The sequence below is a fragment of the Hippocampus comes genome, unplaced genomic scaffold (genome assembly GCF_001891065.2).
Source record: "Hippocampus comes isolate QL1 unplaced genomic scaffold, H_comes_QL1_v1.1 scaffold109, whole genome shotgun sequence".
NCBI lineage: Eukaryota > Metazoa > Chordata > Actinopteri > Syngnathiformes > Syngnathidae > Hippocampus > Hippocampus comes.
The window spans coordinates 834,240-856,578 of NW_017805274.1; the positions used below are offsets into that span (position 1 = coordinate 834,240).

The window sequence follows — 22,339 nt, forward strand, 5'->3', positions numbered from 1 at the left end:
TCTGCACCCCCCCCTTTTTTTTTGGAAAACGTTAGCTTCTCTAATTTTTCACCGTTGAGAAGACGAGATAAAACCTCTTCAGCCTCGCACTCCTTTGGATGGCTCTTGCGCACCACACTTGGGGAACTTTGGACTCCACGACTGGTTTTGGGGTCCCCTCCCCTCTGTTTGGGAAACCGTGGTTTCTATCCACAAAGCTTCTTGTGTTCCTTCTTCAACCTGTATATGCTGACAACACATTTTGTATACGTGGTTCCTGTCCAGTCCAGTCTTTGGCGAGCATGCGTCCCTCCCTCCACAATATGGACGCAAACAAACTGCTGCAATGGTGAAACCTCGCTTTTCCCCTGTCTTCCTTCACTTTCAAACCGAGACGCTTCTCCCGCCGAACGCTATGGACGACCTTTGAACCGCATGGCCTGCAAAGACTTTTTTTTTTCCACACGTGCTGCACATCTCTATGGTCGTAGCTTAGCAGACGGCGTCAATCCTCAAAGTTGTCACCCGCCTCGAAACAAGTGCTTTATGGGACCAAAGAGCAGGCAGTCAGTCCCCGCTCCTTTGTAACCCTTTCCAACTGGCACCTGGGCCCGAACCTTGCGACGAACCGCCACCCCCTGTGCCACATCATCTTAATGGCAACAACACTGCCTGACACCGTGTGTGCGTGTGCGTGTGTGTGTGCGTGTGCGTGCGTGCGCGCGTGCGTGTGTATGTGTGGGTGGGTGTGCGTGTGCGTGCACGCTTCTCAATCTTGTGTATTTGGGTGAATGTATATCTGTTTATATAAGGAAAGGTGTGAAACAGTCAAGTACCTTTTATTGCGAGTACACACCTTGCACTTTTGTTGTTTTTCGCTGAGGGAAACATAAAGAATCAACATAGAAGGAGAAAATCTGCCAAACAAACAGTGCCATGATGGTTTTAGCCCGGGTTTGCCTCCTTCAAAAAAAATGCAACTTTGGACTCCTTTTCATCGATTAGGCATTTGCGGAGTTGCTGATATGTTCTATTTTGATGAGTTACACTTCTTTCTAGGGATGGGCACTAAATTTAGCAATCGATTAATCTCTTCTAAATGATTTCAAGGGGTTAGGGTTAGGAAGCAGCAGTTTTGCGAAATTTGTTTGAAAGAGGCTTCTCTCAAATGTTTAGACTCCTCAAAATAATCAACAATAGCCTCACAATGGACAGACCTCTCAACAACCAATCAATCGATTGCGCTGCCTTTCCCTAATTCTCTACAAATACAAAATTAATGTGTTTATTTTACGTTGAATGTAAGGCAAACATGTCCATTTCGCTCCTTACCAATTTGAGTTTTGTTTTTGCTCGCCAGCCATTACTTGAACTGTTATACACATACGTGGCATTTACTTTATGTGAGCGCATTCACACACACTTTTGCTGTACAGCATCTTTAGAAATGCATGACTCATTTTTCGACTATGTCCACAGCCTTGTACTGTACCATTTAAACTGTATTATGCTTTTTTCTTTTTTTTTTTTTTTTTTTTTTTTTACCATCAGCTTTGCTCCGTCTCTGCCTGGCCGTTTTAAATGTATTTTGTTTTTTTTTTTTTTTTTTTTTTTTTTTTTTTTGTCTTGTTTGTTATCTACTTGGTAATGCTAGTTGTCGAGCATTCAGCATGGCCGCCTCCGCCGGCACGTGATCATATCATTGGGCTGGATTGATGTCTTGTGGCTAATGATGCCGGTTAGGTGCTAATCATCGCTGTTATGTTAAAAGAAAAAAAAAAGGATGGAAAATGAGGGTTCCGGTGGCCAACATTCTGAGACTGAAGTGTCCTTGAGGTGGGGCGCGGGGATTATTGGTGCCAAAAAAACAATTGGTTATGAGAGTTGGCTTAGTTTTAGCCAAATAATTGCCAGACTACCAATAGTATTAAAAATTCTGAGCTCGATTTATTTCGTGGTTTACATTACAGCATGTGGCAAAGGCAGAATCCGAACAGTTATTACAAACTGGGATATTCTGCAACTATGGCAGACTCAACTGCAGATGGGGTGAGGCTTTTATTTTTGGAATAATGTTAAAGAATGTTACTGCTGTCGTAGAAGACATCAAACTGGAATTTAAAAGGAAATCATAGCCACCCAACATTGTGGGGCTATCGCCTATCAAACCGCTGAAAGCTTGGTTGCCTTTAATGTGCCATCTTATTGTTCGTTCTTTGCTTTTACGGATCACCTTCCTGAGACTGATGCATGTGCATTTTAAAATGTTATTCTCGTGTGGAAGTCATGCATATTTTATATATATTTGTAGAGGGTTTTTTTTTTTGTGTGTCCTTTTATTGTTTTGTATGGATGCAATATGCCAATTTTACAGCTAATGCAAAGCGTTGGTGAGCACGAAGAAAAATCATAATCTGATGATAATAAAGTTGCAATTTGTATATTTTATATCATAACGATGGCAAAATAGCTAAACTCAAATCAAGTCGCAATTTTACGAAATAAATTAGAATGTTACGGGGGAAATTAAAAACAAAGCCATAGTAAGAGATCGTTGTTACATTTCAAGTTGTACTTTAACAAATATTACTTTATCATATCAGCTCTTAATCATAGAATTCCAACTTTATTCACTATACTTTTTCCTTGCAATGTTATGTCTTCATTCTCCTGAAATCGTGTTTTCTCTTACATATTTTCCTCAGACATACTTTTTTTGCCGACACTCTTTCTCATAACTTTTCTTCTTGTACTCCTTCGTGGATGTGTATGATATTTGGGCACGCGGATAAAAGTAGGCCTATTCATCCCGATCCGAAAAAAAACCAAACTGAAAATGTGAATTCTATTGATCTTTTTCATTTTGCAAAGATGTTTACGACGATTTCTTAATTTCCACCCGTCGGCCGCATTGTGCGTGGTCAGGATTTTGCCGTCATGTATTTAGCGCACAGTCGGAACTTTGACCTATGTATAATTGTTGACGCCGAGTTGCCGCCGTGACTTTTTATACGAGAATGCCACTGCATGTAGCAAAAATGGCTTTGAACCCATTGCAAAATATCTATATTTATATTTTGGAGCTGTTGGGGAGGGGAAAAAGCTACATAGCAGTGCGCTATTGCTACTTTGGTGAACACAGCAGGCCCGTGTCGCATTCTTGCATGCATCCGGACGACATCCTGTTTTTGTAATTTTTTATTTTATTTTTTCGATTCAATAACTGGTGGTGTGTGTATCAACGTAGCAACGATTATCCACGTTTTTGATGGACGCTACGCAGACTAGCGCTGATACTGTTTTTCACTACCTCTGCTGGTCATTCAGAGGAATTGCGGTCATTGCTAGCAAGAGTGAATTTTGTCTCTTTTACCCCCACCGTGTTGTTACATCTTGTCTGCATCCTCCTGATCCATGACGACCACACAAAACTGACTTGAAACATCGTAATTTTACAAGAAACATTTTTTGTAAGGTGAATAAACTCATAATATTAAAGGAAAACATTTGAAATATTACGTGAATGCTGTTCTATTACAATAATATGACTTTACTTAAAATTTGGGAGACAAAAGTAGAGAATAAAGTTGTATTATAATGAGAGCATTCTGATGAGAATAACCAAAGTTTTATTTATAGATAAAATGACTACTCTTCGCATAAATTTGCAATTAAATTCTCTGTAAAGTCAGCTTTATTCTTGTAAAATTACGACTTTGTTCTTGGAAAATCAGGACTTTCTTCCAGTGAAAGTACAACGTTGCTTTCGTGAAATTACTAGTTTGTTTGTTTGTTTTTTATTCTCATAAAGTTACGACCGCGCCCTTGTTAAATGACGACTTTACACTCTTGAAAGTGTCCCTTTATTCTCATAAAATGGCAACTTTTTTGCCCGAATTTTTTTTTTGTTGTCTAATTGCTATTCCATTCTTGGAAAATTATGACTTAATTCACCTGAAAATTATGACCACTCATAAGACTTTATTCTCATACAATGAAAACATTATTCTCTTGAAGTTGTAACTTTTTTGTTGTTGTAAAATTACAATGTAATTCTCTCAATGTTGACTTTGTTATTGCACTCTGACTTCATAAGAGGACATGCATTGCTAGCTGACGAGAGTGCTGCAAGTGGGATTTTTGCAGCTTATTGTCCCTCCCTGTTGTTACGTCTTGAAAACAATGGCCATCTTGCATCCCGCTGCACGAAAACCACTCACCCAAAAAACAAATAAATCTGTTTGACGTTCTACATCGACAGCGACATCATCGCGTTAGCTTTTTCCGCCGCAGCCGATGCGGCCTACCATGACGGGAATGAGCTTGTGACTGTTCTTGTACTTTTTTGCTCTGAGACTGGAAAATCTTACTGCATGGTGACACTTCTAGAAAACCTTTTATCAGTATTTTATAGCCTTGTTGATTTTATATATCTATATACAGTAAATATATAAATATATATATACAGTATATCGCTATAACTAATACCCCTTTTACCTTGCGTTAAAGTCGGTACGATTAGCTTATCTAGCTTTCGGAGAGGTTTACTTGTCCGATTTGTACTGTGGGCTTCTTTATGTCTTCTCTGCTCATTTACTCAATTATTTATTGTTTTGCCTTTGAATCGATGCCTGTGCTTTGGATTCTCGGTAACACTGTGCTTATTTTATAGCTATGAGCTGCAGGAAAAAAAAATCGTGGTTTGTCTTATTTTTCTTTTTTTTTTTTGCATTTGTATTTAATGTCAACTCGTGGCATGACTTTGAAATAAAATTGAAAATCATTCTTTAGTGTTTTTATTTCATAATTGTATTTTAGCTGAATTAATACAAAGAAAAATGCCAATAATAAATATTTGTTAGGTTTCTCTGCCTGCAGTATATTTGTTAAGGGGAAAAGGTTTTACAGTGTTCACACATCAGTCCAATGTTATTTGTTGACCAGACATTAGATACCGGTACATTTTTTTCTCGTAACTACTTCATTCTCTAAAATAGCACTTTTTCCAAAGGATTTTTTTTCTTCATAAAATGGGTCATTTTAATGTTGTGAAATTCCTAGGGGGTTTTTGCGAATATTGACATTGTTTTTGTATAAAATATTTTTGTAAAATGTTCATCTTTATTCTCCAAATTTGCACTTTTTGCAATCTGTGTCTACTTAAGACTCCGGGCACACAGGTGTCTGCATACAAACCTTCAAAAGTCATTTTTCCAAAGTATGTCAAAGTCTGGTTACCAAAGTTGTACCCGAGTGACCAGCTCCTCCCGTTCCACCTTGTCCTACAGGCTCCACCCACCACCCTCCTAATCAGGATCAGCAGCCATGAATCAGATTCAACAAGAGTTTGGAGGACTCCTTCACTGACCCGTACCACAAAACCCCTCAAAGAACCCCTTGTCGGACCCACCGCAGAGGATTTAACACAAGGTCCCGAAAGGCAGAAACTATCCAGCTTCCTCCACCAACTTCTCAGCTGGTACTGTCCTTTTGGATAAAGCAGAGACCACCGGAAGAGACAACAAGAGGGATCTTCATATTGAGAGGTTCGTGGGGGGGTGGATTTGATGATGATGGTTTGGCGGGTAATGACTGAAGGCTTTCACTCACCACCCGGCCACATTGCTAGCAGTTCTTGCCGGCCTCTGTGGCCCCAGCTTTAGGCCAAAGCCTCTTACACTGGCTCTGTGCTTATTGGCCAGCTCTTAAAGGAGACTTCAGTAAACAGCCCTGATGCCTTAAAAGAACTGCCTTTGTAACATACAAAATGCTTTGCAATTCAATCATAAATGTTTTGTGGATGGATCCAATGGATAGACTGAACATCATACAGATGCTAGCAATCCGAACTGATGCTTCCAACTGCAGTTTGCAAATGTGTCTGTTTATGTACTTCGCAAGCACACACTCACTGCGGCTCGCAAAAAAAGCTGACTGATGAGTGGCTGAGTTAGATTGCACGTGATCGGTCTGCGCGTTTCCTGCACACATTCTTTAACTACTGGGAACAGCCAACCAAAAGTCACACACACACACACACACACATTTATATTTAAATAAATTATATATATATATATGTTGTGTTGTATTATTTTGTAATTTTATGTTAACTGTTCTGTCGATGGCGGCGCGGGCACCCGCAGCGGCTCCTCTCTCTCCTGAGGTAGCACTGTGGTTGAGAGGAAAGAAATGTCATCTGTGCTGTATGTTTTACATAGAGCACATTTGACAAGAAAGTTGACTTGAACTTGAATAAGCGACATTGAACACGGATGGAAGGATGTTTTAACTTCTCAAATGTCTGATTAAACATCCCGTGAGCAATGATTCTGACAGAAACAAATAAAAAATAAATATAAACATACACATAGTAAAATAGTTTGACCATTAATATTCATAGATTTATTGACTTTGCTTTTACATCTTCTCAGAGCTAAGCTCACTGTAACAGACGTATGTCTTTTTTTTTCTGCAGAGTTGTTCATGGACGACAATGGGGGGTCTTAAACTTGATCGGTCAAGGATGAAAGTCGCTCGTGTTTTCTCCCATGTGAGTTGCAACTCTTCCACATATGTGCTAGAATAGCATAAACACACACTCACCCACGCACTCGCACACAGATTAGCCCCTCGTATTGTGTCCTAATTGACTACCTGTATTTTTTACAGCGTCATTCTGCATGCTGTGTTTTACAATGTACAAACCCCACATTGTATTCTACGTCCTGATTGGCTAAGGTACCAGCCAGCAGACTAAGGTTTAATCCTTTTCTTCCCGAGATTTAACTTTTTGACCCACAACATAACAGGACGGTTAAAACGGGATTTTACTTCATCATAAAATAATAATAATAATAATAATAGGTATCTTAGCCTTACAAAGTGCATTTTAAAGAACCCAACCACATGTAACAATAACTCACAGGGGTAAATAAAACATTTATGATGCTAGCAGTGCCATTTGAGTTCAGAAGTAAATAGCATTAACTTGACGAAGTAAAATTACTAACAGGAATATAGCAATTGGTAGTTTTACAGTGACATACATTCGTCCGTCTTGCATTCCCCGTGTATTTTTGCAGACGTGTTGTAATTTTGGTCTTGGAAAAAGTCTGATATTTGACAAAACTAAGATCTTTATCATGTTGAACTCTTTCACCCATGAGTTAATAAGGACCAACAGCAAACTTAAAAAAAACATCACCTGTGTTGTATTTAACTGTTTGCTATAAGGCTTGAATGGGGGAGCAAATGATTGAGCAGTCATACTAATGACTGTACAGTAAACTATGCTTGCTGCTTAAGTGGTAGGATTAGCTCCAGGAATCCAATAAGCCCGTGGTGGCAGCCCCCACCCGGCCTCCCTTTAACCCCCCCCACACACACACACACACACACACTTCTTCCTCCACTGTCCAGTCATGTTTAAAATGTCATGTTTCTAATATTAAAAATCATCAATATTAATAGAAGTGCACTTTGCAGGCTCCACTCATGTGACGTCTGATGCCCTGGAGTCAAGCCGACACTGAACCATGGTCATTCTGCAGCAGGTATGTCAGCAAGGAAATATGAAAATGTGGTCGGTGATGGCGCTAGCATTATTTTTTCCAGTCGGCTACAAATGAGGGAGCCATTTTTAAAAATGTGTTTATAGAAAATTATCAAAATCGCAAAAGTAACTACACTGAAGTGATTCAAAGAGTTTCAAGGAAAATAGTGCTTTGCCGCCATCTTTTGGTATCTATAGGCAATTTCCCTGATTTTCGGACTATAAATTTGAGTATAAATCACACCAATCAAGAAATGCTGCATGACAAAGAAAAAAAAATAAAACCCTTGGACCGCATTTATTTCTGCACTAAAAAGAAGTGAATGTTCTCTGTGGCTCACTGAGTGGCAACCAATACAGTGGGCACCCCACTTCATAAATTAAATGGAATTGTCATTTGGAATTTACGTTATCTTTGATGTTGTATTTTGAATCTAAACAGACCCGACTCACCGGTGTGTTTGACTTTGAAAAAGCTTCCATTACTTCCAGGATCGACTGCGATCCTAATCTGGGAGTCGATTGAGTCCAACTGCAGCTGTCACTCATCGTTTTAGTCACCGTCGCATACACCTCCTGCCCACCGCGAACCCCCAAAGCCAAATTCGCTAAAACCCTGATAAGCACAAGCCAATTAACCTATCAGCAAATGATAAGATAAAAATGTGATAAAGTCGGATGAAATTGTGCACTGCAAAGAACGCCAGAACAAACGGAAATTTAATTAAAGGCTCATTTCATCCAAGTCACGGTTGTGTGCTCTTTACAAGAATTACATCAGAAATTCAAAGAGCGAGAGAGACTCGTGTATTTCAACAACTAAATAGCTTTGCCTTAAAAAGGTCATTTAGCGTAATGCTATCCGGATGGACAAATTTACAATTGTGAAAGTTTCCTATAAATGATCCATTCCCATTGATTTTCATACCTTTCAATGGGGCTTTGAATGTTTCTGAAGTTGGTTGTGACATTTTGAGTGCAACCTGACTGCATCTTTCCCCTTCCAGGGCGACTATGTGTGGCTGGACCTCAAAACGGGCCGGGAGTTTGACGTTCCTGTCGGGGCGGTGGTCAAACTATGTGACTCGGGCGAGATCCAAGTACTGGACGATGAAGGCCGGGTAAGTTAGAGCACCCCCCCCCCCCCCCTCCCAAAAAAGTTTTTTTATTTTTGAAAATAATGCTATTGTCATATAAAGTACTGTCGAAAGCATTGCCACAACATGGTAGTAACTCACTGTTGTCCCCCCCACCCCCGTCCTTCCAGGAACACTGGATCTCCCCTCAAAACGCCACCCACATCAAGCCCATGCACCCCACCTCCATCCAAGGGGTGGAGGACATGATCCGATTGGGTGACCTCAACGAAGCCGGCATCCTGCGCAACCTCCTGATCCGCTACAACGAACGCGTCATCTATGTCAGTCACAACCCCCACATGCAAACTGTACTCCGGTTAATATATGTCATGTAAAAATGACGCTTTTGAACTTCTTTATCTATTATCCGCCCGAAGACATTCACTTCATCCGGTAGCCTGACTATTAAGCTCCTACTCGGGTTAAGCTGTTTACTTGTGTCGGCTATGCCCTGCGGTGAAGTGTACTTGTTACTATAAATAATTTACATTAGGTAAGCCCGCACGATCTATTGACAGTAAAGATGCATTTGTTTTTGTCATCATTAGGTGTAATGATGTCGAAAAGTATTTCCAAGTCGAGAAGTTATTTGTGTAATGTGTCTCTTGGTTGTTGTGTTCTCTCATCGTGTAGACAAATTGTGGTGGGAGGGTGAGTATGATTGGTCACACCGTGCATATGCTACTATTTTTTTTTTCTTTTTTTCTTTTTTTTTTTTTTTTTGCCGGCTTTGCACCCCCATGCTAACATTTCGATTAGCTCAAGCGGATGACAAAGAGAATTTTGATTTCCCTGTAGTTGAATCACAAAGAAAGCTCACTAAATTGACAGCTTTGCAAATTATTTGTCGTCACCGCTAATTCCGCTTTAAAGAACTTTTAGGGCATAGACATGACTAGCTGCTGGAAATGATTCACGTAATGCTGCCATGACTTACTGTACTTATTAAAACTATACAATGGTGCCTTTGAAATACAAATCTTGGGGTTTTGGGGCTTTTGACATTCACATATAATAGATATATTTCTCCCCTGAAATGGAAAAAAAAAGTATTAGATATCCCATTCCGTGTTTACTTTGACAGACGTACACTGGTTCCATCCTGGTGGCCGTCAATCCCTACCAGCTGCTGCCCATCTACACGCCCGACCAGATCCGCTTGTACACCAACAAGAAGATCGGAGAGATGCCGCCACACATCTTCGCCATCGCCGACAACTGTTACTTCAACATGCAGCGCAACAACAAGGACCAGTGCTGCATCATCAGGTGCGTCTCTCCATTCACGCCACACTCCCACTGCAGATTTCAGCCTCCATGTGTTGCCATGTCAGTCTAATCTGCCCAGTGTCGTCCGAATCAGCAGTAATATAATTGATTGTTTCTATAACAATGACATGATAATGGTGACATTTATAGATGGTGATAGTTATGTCCCGGCAGCCCTGGTACCAGAAGTAATTTCCAGAGAAGGCCATTTGAGTTCATGCTAAAATTTTTAAAGTTAAAATGTGGACAAAAGTATGTGGTAAGGCTTTGGCCTGATTTTTTTTTTTTCCCATGGTGGCAGCGGTGAGTCCGGAGCCGGGAAGACAGAGAGCACCAAGTTGATTCTTCAGTTCTTGGCAGCCATCAGCGGTCAGCACTCCTGGATTGAGCAGCAGGTCTTGGAGGCCACGCCCATCCTTGAAGGTAAGCCTGGCTCATCTTAAAAGTCAAGGAAATATAATAAAAAAGAGATTATTTTGTGGTCTTACTAACCCTCTTTTTGTGGGGGCGGTCCTGTGTCATGCGAATGAGCCACTTCTCGTCACGCCCCCTCATTTGCGGAGGCCGGGGGGGTCAGATCAGTCTGACAGGAAGTGATGAAGACTTTCATGTAGTTTTGTGTTTGTTTGCATTAAGCTTTCGGTAACGCCAAGACCATCCGCAACGACAACTCCAGCCGCTTCGGGAAATACATTGACATCCACTTCAACAAGCGAGGGGCCATTGAAGGAGCCAAGATAGAACAATACCTGCTGGAAAAGTCCCGTGTGTGTCGGCAGGTAATTAAAAAAAATATATGTAAATCATTACTGTAATTTCTCTCAGTTAAGGTGATACATTTCGACTGAGGGACGAGATTTATGTTGTCTGGGAGGAGCTACAGTGAGTCTTCACTACATGCTGGGAGGATGTTGTAGCAGCAACATAGCTGAAGGTCATTCGTACCACAATTTTGGCTCGCAGCACAAAGCACCATTCTATTGTATCAGCATTTTTGGGACAGCGTTCATTACTAACGGTTTTGCATAAGTTTATTGTACACTTACAGAATCGGCTCATGAGTGTTTTATCTTTTTTGGGGTGGGGGTTGGGGTCTGTAGGCACCAGATGAGAGAAACTACCACATTTTCTACTGCATGTTGAAGGGCATGCTCCCAGAGATGAAGGCCAAACTAGGCCTGGGTCTGGCCACGGACTACTGCTACCTCACCATGGTCGGTCTTCATTACATTCCTCAATCAACAGTTCTGTAGATTGATGAAAAATCATCAATCCCGTAGGGTCACTGCACCGAGTGCGACGGTCGTGATGACCTGACCGACTACTCCAGCATCTTGGCAGCAATGAAGGTGCTCATGTTCACCGAGACAGAGACCTGGGAGATCTCCAAGCTGCTGGCCGCCATCTTGCACATGGGCAACCTGAGATTTGAGGGCAAGTTTGTTTATAAGCGGTTGTTGTCGTCAATGTGAATCGACATTGGGGGTCATCAGAAAAGGGAGACCATGTAAATGCTCTAAGGGGTTGAGACCTAGTAAAGAGTAAGACTTGGAGGAGTTCAAAGTCATGACAGATACTTTGGGTGGCTGAGACCAAGTTATGACTTTTAGGTAGGAGTCAACATAAGCATAACTGGGATTTTGAGGGGTTGAGGCAAGTGAAGAGCAAGGCTTTGGGGAGTTTTTGAGTTAGATTTTAGACTATATATTTTCTCCCGTTTCCATCAGCTCGTACATACGACAACTTGGACGCCTGTGTTGTAGTCAGATCACCTGATCTGGTCACAGCTGCTTCCCTCATGGAGGTGAGTAATTCACCAGCATAATCAGATGGAAAGTTCTAATGATGATGATGCATTTTAGATTTTTCGCTTCCTGGCGATGCTCCCCAGGTGGAGCCCAAGGATGTCATGGTATGTTTGACCACTCGAACCCTGATCACACGCGGCGAAAGTGTGGCTACACCTCTCAGCGTGGAACAAGGCCTGGATGTACGGGACGCCTTTGTCAAGGTTTGGACCTTTGACTGTTCACCGCTCAAGTAATGTCAATTTTAAATCTTGTCGTCATCCATAAAATCCCACCAATGAGAACACCACAGCACTGCTTGGATGGGCTGAATTCTGTTGAATGTGTTTTATTTATTTTTTGGGCCAATAGGGTATTTACGGTCGATTGTTTGTGTGGATTGTGGACAAGATCAACGCCGCCATATACAGACCCCCGTCCTGCGATGACAATCACATCATGCGTCGTTCCATTGGCTTGCTGGACATCTTTGGATTTGAGAACTTTAGTGTTAACAGGTTGGTTTGACTGATGAAAGTGGGTTTTTTTTGTCGCAATTTTAGTCGTTAAATCCAAGGACTGAGGACTGAGACTTTGGGGAGACTTAGACTCTGAGAAGTGGAGACAAAGTGCAACCAAGACCAAGGCAGATTAAGACCAATTCAAGATCAGTTTCAGGCTTGCCTGACTTTGTGGGTGTTGAAGTTGGCTTCTCTGCTCACAGTTTCGAGCAGCTCTGCATCAACTTTGCCAACGAGAACTTGCAGCAGTTCTTCGTGCGCCACGTCTTCAAGCTGGAGCAAGAAGAGTATAACCTGGAGGACATCAGCTGGCAGCACATCGAGTTCACCGACAACCAGGATGCACTGGATATGATCGCCAACAAACCCATGAATATCATCTCCCTCATTGACGAAGAGAGCAAGTTCCCCAAGGCACGTTGCCCAAAATTTTTACTCTGACATAAAGCAGATTTAATTGACGAGTCTTTGTCCTCTGCCAGGGAACCGATGCCACGATGTTGTACAAGCTCAATTCACAGCACAAACTGAACTCCAACTACATCCCCCCGAAGAACAGCTACGAGAGCCAGTTTGGTATCCAACACTTTGCCGGTGTGGTGCATTACGAGACCAGAGGTCAGTTCAGTCTTGTCCAAGTCACTCTTTTGTTTTAAAATCTCAAAAATTACACATCTTTCTTCAATTTTGAAAAAACAGCACATGGGAATTTTTGGCGTTGACCAAAAACCATCTTTTTCTTCAAAAAAAAAATAATAATAATAATAAATTGATCAAGGAGTTCCACTGAAGCATGTAAATAACGGAGAAAATTAAGTTTTTTTCCTCCCGGGAATAACTCTGACAGTAGCTGTAGTTCTATAGCTGAGATACTGTCATTGGACAACTGTCTGCCTTGAAGGCTTTCTGGAGAAAAACCGTGACAGCCTCCACACAGACATCATCCAGCTCGTCCACTCGTCCAAGAACAAGTTCATCAAGCAGATCTTCCAGGCGGATGTGGCCATGGTGAGAACAAAAGCCCTGTCACTCGCGAGATTTCTTACTACCTGCTTTCACCCCAGTTTTCAGTTTTACGCTGTCACTATAAAGCATGGTTCATCAGTTACGAGTCAGAGAGCTCCCAAAAATTGTGCAGGTCAAACCAAGACTTCCGTAAAGCCCCCAAAAGTTATTCATGTTTAAGTAAACCGATCTTAAATTCATTCAAGCAGGCCCATAAATCTCCCAAAAGCTGCCTATGTAAGAATCAAATTGCTAGAAAAAAACCAAAAATCGGCCCTGGGCAGGTTAAAAATAAAATTACTGTAAAACTCCTGAATTTTCTCGATTCTAACTTTAAACTTTTAGTCCAAAATAATATAAGAATATTACACTTCTGTATAGAAAGGCATCTGGATTTAGATCCACATCGAGGATTCCTGCTGTATTATCCCTAGTGACTTTTGCTTCCCTTCGCCTTTTCTCTTTTTTTTTTTTTTTTTTTTGATACTAATGCCACTAATCCCTTCCTCCATCAATCTGCTGTCTCTTCACTCTTTGCCATCAGTTTCTGTGTGGCTATCAACAGCCCAGCACGCCTGCTCCCAAGGTAACCTCAGCTCTCTAGTGCCCGTTTGCCCCCCCTTCACCCTTTTAATAAACACCAATGATCTGTACTGAAGTCACCCGCAGAGTAGCGCCCCCTTTCTTTATTTCACTGTAACGCGCCGGAAGTCGGTGTTGATTTAGTTCCAAGAATTTTGCAAACTCTCTGACAGACCATTGTTAGACCTTAACGCGACATTTTCATTCTCAATGACGTGAGCTGTCAGAGATTTTGTTGTATTTCCTGTGTTCTGGGTTGTAGTGTTTTTCTCCAGTCCACGTGTGTTCTTGTATTGTGTGGCCAGCACATAACAACACGTGGATTAACTGGAATTCCGCTCAAGCTTGTTATACGTGTGTTCCTATCCAGGGTGTGGAGACCAGGAAGCGCTCGCCGACGCTGAGCAGCCAGTTCAAGCGTTCACTGGAGATGCTGATGCGCACGCTCAGCGTATGTCAGCCCTTCTTCGTACGCTGCATCAAACCCAATGAGCTCAAGAAACCCATGGTGAGTTGCGCAAGTCATCACTGTACAGTATTATACTGTACATAAAAAAAATACTAAAAAAAGATTGGGTTGCTTTTGATCAGACTTTATATAAAAGCTGTATTTTTTACGTTTGTTTCTACCTATTGACATTTGCTCTGGATCCGGCGTCTCTTTCAGTTGTTCGACCGAGAGCTGTGCATCCGTCAGCTGCGGTACTCTGGCATGATGGAGACCATCCGGATCAGACGGGCAGGCTATCCCATCCGATATTCCTTTGCAGAATTTGTGGATCGTTACCGCGTCCTTGTGCCCGGCGTCAAACCTGCCCACGTGCAGGTGAATACTGTTCATCGTTGAACTGTAGACACTACTTTTTGAGGGAATAAACCTTTGTGTTTTGTCATCCAGGAGGACCTGCGAGGAACTTGCCAGCAGATAGTCTTGGCCAGATTGGGAAGACATGGAGACTGGCAGATCGGTAAAACCAAGATTTTCCTCAAGGTACGAACCTGCAGGACAGAATTGAAAAATGTTCTTTCTTTTTTTTTTTTTAAATTGTCTGACATCCTCTTCCCAATTAGGATCACCACGACATGCAGCTGGAGATCGAGCGGGACAAGGGCATCACCGACAAGGTCATCCTCATCCAGAAGGCGGTGCGTGGACTCAAGCAGAGGTCAGCAATATTCCGGAAACGCCTTCTCTTTTTATTTCACCTCAACATTCCATTATTTTTTGCACTCCTTCCGGCATTCTACCAGGACCAACTTCCTCCGCCTGCGGAGTGCTGTGACCATCATCCAGAAGCTCTGGAGAGGTTATCTCTGCAGGAAGAATTACAAAATTGTAAGTCGGATGAACAACGAATCTGTACTTTTTTTTGGGTCAGAACGAAAATCAAATGTTAAAGTTACATAGCTTCCTTCCTCACTGCATCCAGATGCGCCGCGGCATCCTGCGTCTGCAGGCCGTCTACCGGGCCAGAAAGTACTACACGAGCTACCGCGCCACTCGGCGCTGCGTGGCCCTCATCCAGGCCCGCTGCAGGGGGTTCCTCGTCCGCCAGACGTTCTGGCGGCGTCTCCGTGCCGTGTTGACCATCCAGGCCTACACCAGGGGCATGATAGCCAGACGCCTCGGCCAGAGGCTCAGGGCGGAGGTAAAAACACGTTATTACGTTTACTATTGCTTTTTGTGTTACGTTAGCATGCCGCAAAGACCCGCTTATTTCTGCTGAAGGGACGTTATGTCCTAAAGCCTTACTGGACTGCCAGACATTTATACTTGGTGCTCATTTCTTCATGTTTGTGATTTTAATTTCCAAAATACGTTTTTGATTTTCTGTCTAAATTATTACATTATTTTAATTTATTTATTTAAAAAAATGTTTCTTTTTATTTTTGTCATTTGCTGTAATGTGATAACCAGCGTGACAATTGATTTAATTCTTCGGCTTTTCAGTTCAGTGACATTTTCTAGTAAAATCTGCATTTTTTTTTTCCAGTGCCCTTCTTCCCTGTAATTCCTGCATGAATCTTGTTGTGTCACCACAGAACCTTATTTTATACTTTTCGATTTTTATTTTTATTTTTTTTGTACTGCAAAATTTTGTGTGTGAGCCATAATGTTTATTTTATCAGTGGACAAATGCCTCTTTGTTTCATGTTGTGACATTAAAGTTTGAATAAATACTGTTCACTTTTTCCAAATGTGGTTTAAATGTCAGTTTATTATTGAGTTGATCATGGGTAGCTTTTAGAATAGTTATCCGGGCAGAGGTGGCGTCAGTTTTCCAGTTCCAAGGCGACTCGTAAGTCACAGAGTGTGAGTTTGGTGAGTTCCTCAAATTGAAAATAGTTTCCACACTTGCCATACAGCTGCAGCATCGCCTGGAGGCCGAGCGCCAGCGTCTGGCTGAGGAGGAACGGCTCCGCAACCAGATGACGGCGAGGCGTGCCAAGGCTGAGGCGGACCGGAATCACCAGGAGCGCCTGATCCAGCTGGCCCAGCAGCAGGAGGAGCGTGAGCGTGAGGAGCGGGAGGAGGCGCGTCGGAAAAAGGAGATGCTGGAGCAGATGGAGAGGGAGAGGGAGCAGCCGGTGGACCACTCGGACATGGTGGACCGCATGTTTGGATTCCTGGGCAATCCCGGACCGCTACCCAACCAGGACGGACAAGCCCCTGCTGGCTTTGAGGTCGTATGGGCCTGGTAGATTTGTTGTTTTGGGGACTAGCGGAAGAATTTGTTTGAAGTGAGGTGTATATCTGCTCAGGACTTGGTGAATGTGCCCCGTGGCGAAGAAGCCAAAGTGGAGGTGGTGAATGAAGCCCTGCCGTTGCCCGACGAGGAAGATGAGGATCTGTCCGAGTACAAGTTTTCAAAGTTTGCGGCCACGTATTTCCAAGGCGTCTCCACCTACACGTACATCAGACGACCGCTGAAGCAGCCGCTGCTCTTTCACGAAGACGAAGGAGACCAGCTGGTGAGACTGGATCTGCGCGCGAACCGAAAGCCTTACCTGCGAAAATAGAACTTCCCTGATGTCCTGTTCCGGTCTGTGTGCTAGGCCGCATTAGCCGTGTGGATCACCGTGCTACGTTTCATGGGCGATCTGCCCGAGCCCAAATGCCAGCTGGTCCTCAACGACGGCAGCGAAAAGATTCCCGTCATGACCAAGATCTATGAAACCCTCGGCAAGAGGACCTACAAGAGGGAGCTGCAGGAGCTGCAGTTTGACGCAGAGGTGAGGGAGTGACGTGTAGTCCAAAAAGTCAGCATACCTGCTGATACATTTGCCATTTTTCATTTTATCTACAGAACAGCTCCATAGAAAGCCAGAAGAGGAACAGCGTCCGACATAAACTTGTCTCTCTCACCCTGAAGAGGAAGTCCAAGATCACTGAAGAGGTATGGACAGCATACAGGATTTAATCATCCAAGGAGTACAATTACAGCCAGAGATGTTTGCGAGCAAATTTTGCTTCATGAATGAACTGTTGTTGATTATTAAATATCGCAGGTGACCAGGCGGCTGACGGACGGCGATTACAGCCTCCAGGGGAACAGCATGCTGGAGGACCGACCCACCTCCAACCTGGAAAAACTTCACTTTATCATCGGAAATGGCATCCTGAGGCCTGCCCTCAGGTGACCGCTCTCCTAGTTTTCAAAGTTTGCGGCCACGTATTTCCAAGGCGTCTCCACCTACACGTACATCAGACGACCGCTGAAGCAGCCGCTGCTCTTTCACGAAGACGAAGGAGACCAGCTGGTGAGACTGGATCTGCGCGCGAACCGAAAGCCTTACCTGCGAAAATAGAACTTCCCTGATGTCCTGTTCCGGTCTGTGTGCTAGGCCGCATTAGCCGTGTGGATCACCGTGCTACGTTTCATGGGCGATCTGCCCGAGCCCAAATGCCAGCTGGTCCTCAACGACGGCAGCGAAAAGATTCCCGTCATGACCAAGATCTATGAAACCCTCGGCAAGAGGACCTACAAGAGGGAGCTGCAGGAGCTGCAGTTTGACGCAGAGGTGAGGGAGTGACGTGTAGTCCAAAAAGTCAGCATACCTGCTGATACATTTGCCATTTTTCATTTTATCTACAGAACAGCTCCATAGAAAGCCAGAAGAGGAACAGCGTCCGACATAAACTTGTCTCTCTCACCCTGAAGAGGAAGTCCAAGATCACTGAAGAGGTATGGACAGCATACAGGATTTAATCATCCAAGGAGTACAATTACAGCCAGAGATGTTTGCGAGCAAATTTTGCTTCATGAATGAACTGTTGTTGATTATTAAATATCGCAGGTGACCAGGCGGCTGACGGACGGCGATTACAGCCTCCAGGGGAACAGCATGCTGGAGGACCGACCCACCTCCAACCTGGAAAAACTTCACTTTATCATCGGAAATGGCATCCTGAGGCCTGCCCTCAGGTGACCGCTCTCCTCGGATGTAACTCTGCAAAATAGACTTGACACTTAAGATGTCACTCACGTGCCACAAACAATTTGAAAGGTTCATGTTTAATCGATTTCAATCTGGATTTGTCCCCCTCTAGAGATGAGATCTACTGTCAGATCTGCAAGCAGCTCTCTCAGAATCCATCCAAAAGCAGCCATGCCCGTGGTTGGATCCTCTTGTCTCTCTGTGTCGGCTGCTTCGCGCCCTCGGAGAAGTTTGTCAAGGTAAGACGAGAATTTTTTTTAAATGGTTGGGCAAAACAGGGGCTTTAAAACACCTTTACCTTACCTTACCTTTTTTAATCATCATCATCATCAGTCTGCACTCATTTATTTAGCTATTTAAGCTATTTATATCCCGATAAATTTGAACTGTTAAAGGCAACAACAAATTTTCTCTTTGGGCATGGTCAGTATTTGCGGACATTCCTGGTCAACGGCCCACCTGGTTATGCTCCGTATTGTGAAGAAAGACTACGTCGGACGTTTGTCAACCGTACACGGACGCAGCCGCCGTCTTGGTTGGAGTTACAGGTACGTGAAAAAGCAGATGGAGCCTGCCAAAGCTAAAAAAAAAAATAGATAAGCGTTTGATTGATTGTTCAAATATCTGAATATTTCTTCATCCCGCAGGCTACAAAATCAAAGAAACCAATCATGCTGCCAGTCACGTTTATGGATGGAACCACCAAGACTCTCCTGGCGGACTCGGCCACCACAGCCAGCGAGCTTTGCAACGCTCTGGCAGACAAAATCAACCTTGCAGATCGCTTCGGGTTCTCTTTGTACATCGCTCTCTTCGACAAGGTACATCGCTTACATTGACCACTTGAGACAAGCCGATCACAAATACTGCGAATCGAAGTCAGGCAGGAAGGACGATGAAGGCTGAACATCGGTTTGAAAAGAATGTCATGAATCTCGCGTGTCAGGTGTCATCGTTGGGCAGCAGCAGTGACCATGTCATGGACGCCGTCTCCCAGTGCGAGCAGTACGCCAAGGAGCAGGGCGCGCAGGAGCGCAACGCCCCTTGGAGGCTGTTCTTCAGGAAGGAGATCTTCACCCCATGGCACGACCCTGCCAACGACTACGTGGCCACGAATCTCATTTATCAACAGATCGTGCGAGGGGTGAAGTTTGGAGAGTACCGCTGCGAGAGGGTGAGCCACCATATGCCTCATCCACATCTGGCTTTTATCGTAATCACATTTCATCTCGCTCAGAACTAATCTGACAGCGTTCCTTCACACCAGATCTGGATGCTTGTTTCAGTCTTGTCTCCTCAAGATTGTCTGTTTCCCCTTAAGGAGGAGGATCTCGCTGAGCTGGCCTCTCAACAGTATTACGTGGATTACGGCATAGACATCCTGCACGATCGCCTCCTCAGCCTCATCCCCTCCTACATCCCCGACAGAGAGATCACCTCCGCCAAGACGACTGAAAAGTGGGCTCAGCTCATTGTCACCGCCCACAAGAAGGTAGCGCTCGACAAACGTGATGCTTCCGTCGTTTTGATGTCATAACCACGAATGTCCGTCCAGGGGCTCTACAGTAAGAGAAGGCCCAACACCCAGAAGGTGAAGGAGGATGTGGTGTCTTTTGCTCGACTTAAGTGGCCTTTGCTGTTTTCACGCTTCTATGAGGCCTTCAAATTCTCCGGTCAGTCACACAAAAGCGCTAATAGCTCGCATGATGATTCTCTCTGCAGTGAATTTTTCACTGTACATTTTTTTTCTTTTTCATGTTTGTGCTCACAGGGCCAAGTCTGCCCAAGAATGACGTTATTGTTGCGGTCAACTGGACCGGCGTTTACTTTGTCGACGAGCAGGAGCAGGTCCTTCTGGAGCTTTCCTTCCCAGAAATAATTGCTGTCTCCAGTAGCAGGTATTATGCAAGTGATCTCATGCTTATGGACGTCCTGTTCTGTTGAGGTTGATTTTGTGTGAAACCTTCGCAGGGGAGGAAAACTCCAAGGCCAGAGTTTTACGTTGGCCACCGTCAAAGGAGATGAGTACACGTTCACGTCCAACAATGCGGAGGACATCAGGGACCTAGTTGTGGCATTCTTGGAAGGTCTGAGGAAGCGGTCCAAGTTTGTGGTCGGACTAATAGACTGTCCCAAGCCTGGTGAGACTCTCCAAGTCCCTATCATTGAAGAAATGTTAGCTGACTGCCACGTGTGTCTTGGGTCTCCTAGCAGGTGCGGAGTCCACATTCCTGAGTTTCTCCAAAGGGGATCTCATCATACTGGATGAACACGATGGGGAGCATGTGATGAACTCTGGCTGGGCTCACGGGATCAACGACAAGACCAAACAACGAGGAGACTTCCCGGCCGACTGCGTCTACGTTCTGCCCACTGTCACCAGACCTCAATATGACATCGTGGTGAGTGAGGCCAAATGGAGTGATACCTATGAAGTCTCGTTTTTTTGTTGGCTTCCTTATTTCAAGCCTTCCATGTTCATTCATCAAAGGAGCTGGTGACGATGACTCCGGATCAGCGGCGCGAATCTGTCACCTTGTCCCAGATGAGCCTTGCCAACAGCGAAGATAAAAGCAAAGCTTACACGTTGGAGGAGTTCTCCTACGATTACTTTAGGTTCCTAACTCTTCGCGTACGCATAGCATTTCCCAAGATACAGTACAGTTGTAACAAATCATCGTTCTTCTCTGCAATGTCTTCAGGCCTCCACCAAAGAGCACTCTGGGCAGGGTGATGATCTCCAAAACTCGAGGGAAGGAACGTCTGTGGAGCTGCAGCCGGGAGCCTCTCAAGCAGCCTCTCCTGAAGAAAGTCTTAGCCCATGAGGAGCTTTCCCAGGAGGCCTGCCAGGCGTTCATGGATATCCTTTAACGGAGGATTGCACCTATAACACCAAAACGATCTTGATGCTAGCGCTAGCCAAGAGCTATAGCGTTTTCTGTGCTAGTTGTATTGCCAATTTACTCAAATCTGGTTCAGTTTTATCTTTAACGGCATTACATTTGCTGATACTGTCCTACTTTATGACCAATGATTGCCTGCCCGAAAAAGTCCACCCCACAGTCAGTTTAAGTTGCTCTTAGCCGTTTACAGCCTTGACTGTGGCCGTACCTCTGATGAAGTACATGGGCGATTACCCGTCCAAACGAGCGCGCTCGGTCAACGAACTCACCGATCAGATCTTCGAGGGAGCACTGAAGGCCGAGCCGCTCAAAGATGAGATCTTCTGTCAGATCGTCAAACAGCTCACCAACAATCACATCAAGTAAGATCAACCCAACAACGGACGCTCGTGCAAAGAGCGTTTATGTATGCGCTCAACAAAACGTTGGGGGTGTCTTCTCAGGTACAGCGAGGAGAAGGGATGGGAGCTGCTGTGGCTTTGCACGGGTTTGTTTCCTCCCAGCAACATCCTGCTCCCTCACATCCAGAAGTTCCTCCAAGCCAAGAAGCATTACCCTCTGGCACCGGATTGCATGCAACGGTTGCAGAAAGCCTTACGGTGAAACACTCGCTCACATACTCAGCCCTAGTTCTTACGATCTATTCTGCTCCAGTGAATCTCACTCGGCTTGTAATTGGTCGTAGAAATGGGTCGAGGAAATACCCTCCTCACTTGGTCGAGGTGGAAGCCATCCAGCACAAAACCACCCAGATCTTCCACAAAGTTTATTTCCCAGATGACTCGGATGAGGTGAGCGGTAATATTAAAAATAAGCGACACCCCCTTTGATCAAATGCTTGATATGTAACACTTGCATTGTATGTTTGATCGCAAACAATTTTGCTTTCACGCTTGCCGTGTTCAGGTCGGTCCGTTTGCATTCGCAGGTGTTCGAAGTGGAGTCCAGCACCAAGGCCAAAGACTTCTGCCACAACATTTCGGGACGTCTGATGCTTAAATCGTCGGAGGGTTTCAGCCTTTTTGTTAAGATCACAGATAAGGTACGAGAGATTGATTCTCTGGAGTGTTGTAGAAAAATTTGAAGTTATGATTATGTGCTTTTTTTTTTTTTTTTTTTTTTTTTTTTCCATGTTCCATCTTGGCCCTACCGGCGCCTTTTT

General features: G+C 44.0%; 1 protein-coding gene and 1 long non-coding RNA gene across 3 annotated transcripts in view; one reads left to right on the forward strand and one right to left on the reverse strand.

Annotated features, from left to right (window-relative positions):
• Window positions 1-1,516, reverse strand: part of LOC109515666 (uncharacterized) — a 2,339-nt gene extending 823 nt beyond the window's left edge. The window contains exon 1 of the long non-coding RNA XR_002168231.1: window positions 8-1,516. This is a non-coding gene — a long non-coding RNA (uncharacterized LOC109515666). The remainder of the gene's footprint in view (window positions 1-7) is intronic.
• Window positions 1,517-5,502: 3,986 nt separating this feature from the next.
• myo7ab (myosin VIIAb) overlaps window positions 5,503-22,339 on the forward strand; it is a 19,359-nt gene continuing 2,522 nt past the window's right edge. Inside the window, exons 1-43 of one of the 2 annotated variants that reach the window (XM_019869617.1) lie at window positions 5,503-5,525; window positions 6,455-6,529; window positions 7,465-7,532; window positions 8,539-8,652; window positions 8,799-8,951; window positions 9,755-9,939; window positions 10,241-10,362; window positions 10,576-10,718; window positions 11,040-11,153; window positions 11,220-11,373; window positions 11,667-11,743; window positions 11,831-11,950; window positions 12,099-12,244; window positions 12,451-12,661; window positions 12,730-12,865; window positions 13,149-13,255; window positions 13,797-13,838; window positions 14,205-14,342; window positions 14,502-14,660; window positions 14,733-14,825; window positions 14,906-15,000; window positions 15,086-15,170; window positions 15,265-15,483; window positions 16,202-16,519; window positions 16,598-16,807; window positions 16,892-17,068; window positions 17,143-17,232; window positions 17,345-17,472; window positions 18,387-18,513; window positions 18,703-18,822; window positions 18,922-19,095; window positions 19,221-19,448; window positions 19,596-19,766; window positions 19,830-19,947; window positions 20,046-20,172; window positions 20,246-20,415; window positions 20,489-20,676; window positions 20,766-20,890; window positions 20,977-21,134; window positions 21,386-21,539; window positions 21,621-21,776; window positions 21,863-21,968; window positions 22,106-22,219. In XM_019869617.1, the coding sequence (XP_019725176.1) occupies window positions 7,515-7,532; window positions 8,539-8,652; window positions 8,799-8,951; window positions 9,755-9,939; window positions 10,241-10,362; window positions 10,576-10,718; window positions 11,040-11,153; window positions 11,220-11,373; window positions 11,667-11,743; window positions 11,831-11,950; window positions 12,099-12,244; window positions 12,451-12,661; window positions 12,730-12,865; window positions 13,149-13,255; window positions 13,797-13,838; window positions 14,205-14,342; window positions 14,502-14,660; window positions 14,733-14,825; window positions 14,906-15,000; window positions 15,086-15,170; window positions 15,265-15,483; window positions 16,202-16,519; window positions 16,598-16,807; window positions 16,892-17,068; window positions 17,143-17,232; window positions 17,345-17,472; window positions 18,387-18,513; window positions 18,703-18,822; window positions 18,922-19,095; window positions 19,221-19,448; window positions 19,596-19,766; window positions 19,830-19,947; window positions 20,046-20,172; window positions 20,246-20,415; window positions 20,489-20,676; window positions 20,766-20,890; window positions 20,977-21,134; window positions 21,386-21,539; window positions 21,621-21,776; window positions 21,863-21,968; window positions 22,106-22,219 (5,790 nt within the window). In that variant the 5' untranslated portion in view covers window positions 5,503-5,525; window positions 6,455-6,529; window positions 7,465-7,514. Of the gene's footprint in view, window positions 5,526-6,454; window positions 6,530-7,464; window positions 7,533-8,538; window positions 8,653-8,798; window positions 8,952-9,754; window positions 9,940-10,240; window positions 10,363-10,575; window positions 10,719-11,039; window positions 11,154-11,219; window positions 11,374-11,666; window positions 11,744-11,830; window positions 11,951-12,098; window positions 12,245-12,450; window positions 12,662-12,729; window positions 12,866-13,148; window positions 13,256-13,796; window positions 13,839-14,204; window positions 14,343-14,501; window positions 14,661-14,732; window positions 14,826-14,905; window positions 15,001-15,085; window positions 15,171-15,264; window positions 15,484-16,201; window positions 16,520-16,597; window positions 16,808-16,891; window positions 17,069-17,142; window positions 17,233-17,344; window positions 17,473-18,386; window positions 18,514-18,702; window positions 18,823-18,921; window positions 19,096-19,220; window positions 19,449-19,595; window positions 19,767-19,829; window positions 19,948-20,045; window positions 20,173-20,245; window positions 20,416-20,485; window positions 20,677-20,765; window positions 20,891-20,976; window positions 21,135-21,385; window positions 21,540-21,620; window positions 21,777-21,862; window positions 21,969-22,105; window positions 22,220-22,339 lie in introns of both variants that reach the window. The other variant, XM_019869618.1, reaches the window with a different exon arrangement.